At 37.6% G+C, this 3613-nt stretch overlaps 1 protein-coding gene across 2 annotated transcripts; it reads right to left on the reverse strand.

Moving 5' to 3' along the window:
- Positions 1 to 705: 705 nt before the first annotated feature.
- Positions 706 to 2119, reverse strand: LOC104610718 (Cytochrome c oxidase, subunit Vib family protein). 2 transcript variants are annotated; one of them, XM_010277471.3, is made up of 4 exons: positions 1960 to 2119; positions 1712 to 1849; positions 1487 to 1562; positions 706 to 1085 (listed from the first exon to the last, which is right to left on the reverse strand). In XM_010277471.3, exons 1-4 carry the CDS (start codon positions 2041 to 2043, stop codon positions 1078 to 1080), a joined length of 306 nt encoding a protein of 101 aa, XP_010275773.1. In that variant the 5' UTR covers positions 2044 to 2119; the 3' UTR covers positions 706 to 1077. The 2 variants fall into 2 exon arrangements, with proteins under 2 accessions (XP_010275773.1, XP_010275772.1); XM_010277470.3 differs by lacking the exon at positions 706 to 1085 and having other exon boundaries at positions 1431 to 1562.
- Between the last annotated feature and the right edge of the window lie 1494 nt (positions 2120 to 3613).

Here is a 3613-nt window from a genome sequence, read left to right on the forward strand (position 1 = left end):
AGAATGGAAATATCATAGCAACGTTTTTGGGCCCAATAGGTGTTGGGGACCCCGCAAGGGCAGAACTTCAAGCTGTACTAGGGCTACAATGGCAAAGGAATTGAATTTGAATAATCTGACTGTTGAAGGAGATTCCAATGCTGTAGTTGGATGGTTGGGAAATAGTGGGAAGGTGGTGTGGGGATACAGGAATGAATTAAGGCAGATCAAAAGCTTAGCAAGAAATATAAATGTTAAGATTAATTGGGTACCTAAATCTGCAAATGGGCTGGCTGATACTTTGGCAAAGCAAGGGATTAATAGAAACCAAATGTTTTGGGCTTATTTGTAGTTGTTTCTCTTTTTATGTGGTAAGGTAGTAATTGTTACCTTCCCAAAGGGGTGCCTGTAATGTTTACAACTTTTTCTTGCATTAATAAAAATTTCATCAAAAAAAAAACTTCACAAAATCAGTACCTAAGAGTCTTTATACTACCATGCAAATTGCACAAATCTGAGAGATAAGGAAAATGGAAGATCAGAAGATGAGTTATATAATTTATTTACATATTAGAATGACATGATTAGAGAATATGTGGATTAGGTTCCGTTTATTTCAACATTGAGGAAGAAAATTTTTTAATCTGAAATGTCTCAGTATATTTTTTCACCTTTTATAGTGAAAACTTTGTTTTTCAGTTGCTTTGCATAGAGTTAAAAGCAGTCTCACCAGCAAAAAAGATGTGTATTCCAACATTGCAATGTCGATTAGAAAACTGAATGGTAAATAGGAGAACAAACAAAAATAGCCAATATTCAGACAATTTGGAAGTACATTGTCATCACTTTGAACTTAATTTCATGCTTCTTGCCAGAAATACACTTTTCAGGTCCCAAACTCCCAATAGATTTGAACTAAATTAACTACTGATGCCAATAATCTCAACTTCAAAGAAACAGCTCAAGTACAGCAAACTCAACACCCAAGAATTCTGATGCTTTCACCTGGTTATGTATGAGGTGCTCAAAGTAACCATGGAATAAACTAGCAGGATGATCCACACGACTCTCGTCCACCCTCCCCTTGTGGACTAGGCTTTAAACTCCTGTCAACATGGATCAACCCAACTAAATAAGGGTCAATCCCCTTCTTGTATTCATTAAATACTGGCTAACTTCTAAACTTTACTAAATAGTTATTAATAACTGATATAGCTCTACATACACTTTTATTGGGATATTAAGTAATTGAACAATTGCAAGCATAACTTTTGGAGCATAAATGTAGACTTAAAAATCAACTATACCCATAATAAAGATACTATAATTAGAAATCCAACAATCATTACTCTTCTATGAAGCAACAAGTGCACGTTTCATCAAAAGCCCACCAATGTAAACTCTTCAACATAGTGGGGGAGTGGGAGGAAAATGAATCAGTTTATTTATTTATTTATTTTCAGGATCTAAGGCTTGAAAGTGTAAGGTTGTGGTAGTAATATCGGACCTCTCCGGGACTCATCTTTGTCCAAAAGCCTCTGAACCCTCTTCTTCGCGCAATACTGGCGATCAAAATGCTTAACCTGTAATTCAAACAAATGCCACATTATTCATCAAAAAAAAAAAAAAAAACAAATGCCACATCATTCCCAATTAGACAGGACTCGAGAAAATTCAAAAACAGAATATAGGAATTATAATGAGTTTAAACGGTAAGAAATATTCAAATTACCCAAGTGGGTCGACACAGTTTCTCGAATTCAGCCCTAGATTTCTTGCACTCAACCGGATAGAGAAGACCCACCGACGCTATTTCAGTGGGTTTCTTGTTTGATTCCTTCTCTAAACAAGCATAGAACGCATTCCGGGCCTAGACGAAACAATCCATTAGACAAAGCAGCCTGCGTTCTTTTTTCTTCTTCGAAAAGAAATTCAAAAATAATAAATAACAAATTAACGAATCGAAGGAAAAGGAGGTACCTTGTAACAGGCTTGCCTCGCTTCTGCAAGCACGTCTGCATGGATTTTGTCGGAGCCCGGAGAGGCGTAGGTTTCTAAAGCCATCGTCACCTCAACGTATCTGCGAGTACAGTCTTCCCTCCATCAACAGTTTTCCGTTTCGAAGTTTGGAGGGGAAACCGGTCGTATATAACTAGTCTAATAAAGTCTATCAATCATACGGTTAGAATGAGGCAGATGCATCTGAACGAAAACCAAGTGACGCTCTATCGGACGATCTTCTATCAATGGAATGTGGGCCGGCCGGCCGCGGGCCAGCACGGTCCGAACCCCTGGGCACAAGCACCGTCCGAACCTGGGCCATGCCAGGTCCCGCCCTAAATCAGGGACATTGTTTGTATATAATTTTCCAAACCCACCCCAACCCTCGTGATAAACTAGTAAAATATCCTAGGTTTAATATTAATTTCTAAAATGCCTCTAAGTTTTCCCCAAATTCTTAAAATCCTAGGATCCCATAATTTCATTTTTATAATACTCCCAAATTGTCATAATTCAATTCTTAAAATACCCCAATTTTTTATATCTTATTTCTAAAATATCTCTAAATTGATGTATTTTTGGTTAATTGCATCATGGTGGGGAAAATTCGAGGACTCCCCATGCCTAATGGGGAGTGAGTGCCCTGCCCCGAACCTGCCCCCAAACCAAGGATGGGGTAGGGTATTTTGGCTATAGGGCAGGAATGGGAAGGGGGTGCCCAACCCCATTTGCCATTCCCACGGGTCCAGTTGGGGTTTTATGACCCATGGGCTGGCACAACACGGCATGAAAACGTTGGCCCGTGTCAGCCTGGCCCATGGAATGATGGCTCAATGGCATAGAGCTGGTACACACTGACCAGCCTAAACAATATAGTCCGTGATAGCTATTTTTAGCTTTTTTAGGGAGAATTTTATAAAAATACCCCCTCAATAACTATAAATAACTAGCTTGAGGATTATTTGTGTATTTGGCCTTGGGGTAAAAAAATGACTTAAATGCCCCCCAGCAACTAGTTTGCTGGGCATCTTAATAAGGTGATAGTTAAATTTGTGAAAGACTAAAATACCCCTTCCAAAAACTATAAAATTGTTAATTTATAAAGGTATTTTGGTCAATTGAATAATTCTCAAATCCTATAAATACCCTTACCCTCCCTCATTCTCATCACATCAATTCTCACTCTCATGCTCACATACTCTCCCATACTCTTTAATCTCTTATTTCCTAGTCCCTAGTTCTCAATTTTATTCAAGTTTCAACAATGAAAATGTTTGCACAAGTGTCTAAAGTTAGCAATTGGGAGGTTTAGAAGTTTCACTAGTTGAAACAAGTTGGCATACGAAAATAAATGGGTTAGCAGTAATTATTTTTTTTCTAAATTTTAGGATTTTAATGTTTTAAATTTATTAAAATTAATGGTTGATTCTTCTTAAACTCCCTTTCCCTACACTTTCGATAAGGTCTAGCCACACTACAATAGCGCCAATATTAGTGTCAATGGTATTGCTACTAATAAAAGCCACTCCTAGTGTTAGGAGTGACATGAGAAAAGCTAGTAAAGTCTAAAAAATATTCCTTGTAAAAGAAGTTGAGGGAAAGGGAAAGAAAACAGTTTGCAAATATATATATA

The sequence above is a fragment of the Nelumbo nucifera genome, chromosome 8, assembly GCF_055504915.1.
Source record: "Nelumbo nucifera cultivar China Antique chromosome 8, China Antique-T2T, whole genome shotgun sequence".
Classification (NCBI taxonomy): Eukaryota; Viridiplantae; Streptophyta; class Magnoliopsida; order Proteales; family Nelumbonaceae; genus Nelumbo; species Nelumbo nucifera.

What these genes read in the sequence shown, in the direction of transcription:
- LOC104610718 (XM_010277470.3), bottom strand. Translation starts at nt 2,043, where the DNA reads ATGGCTTTAGAAACCTACGCCTCTCCGGGCTCCGACAAAATCCATGCA. An exon ending in CGAGGCAAGCCTGTTACAAG is followed by an intron (nt 1,850 to 1,959) that starts GTACCTCCTTTT and finishes TGTTTCGTCTAG; the next exon opens with GCCCGGAATGCGTTCTATGC. An exon ending in AACTGTGTCGACCCACTTGG is followed by an intron (nt 1,563 to 1,711) that starts GTAATTTGAATA and finishes TTTGAATTACAG; the next exon opens with GTTAAGCATTTTGATCGCCA.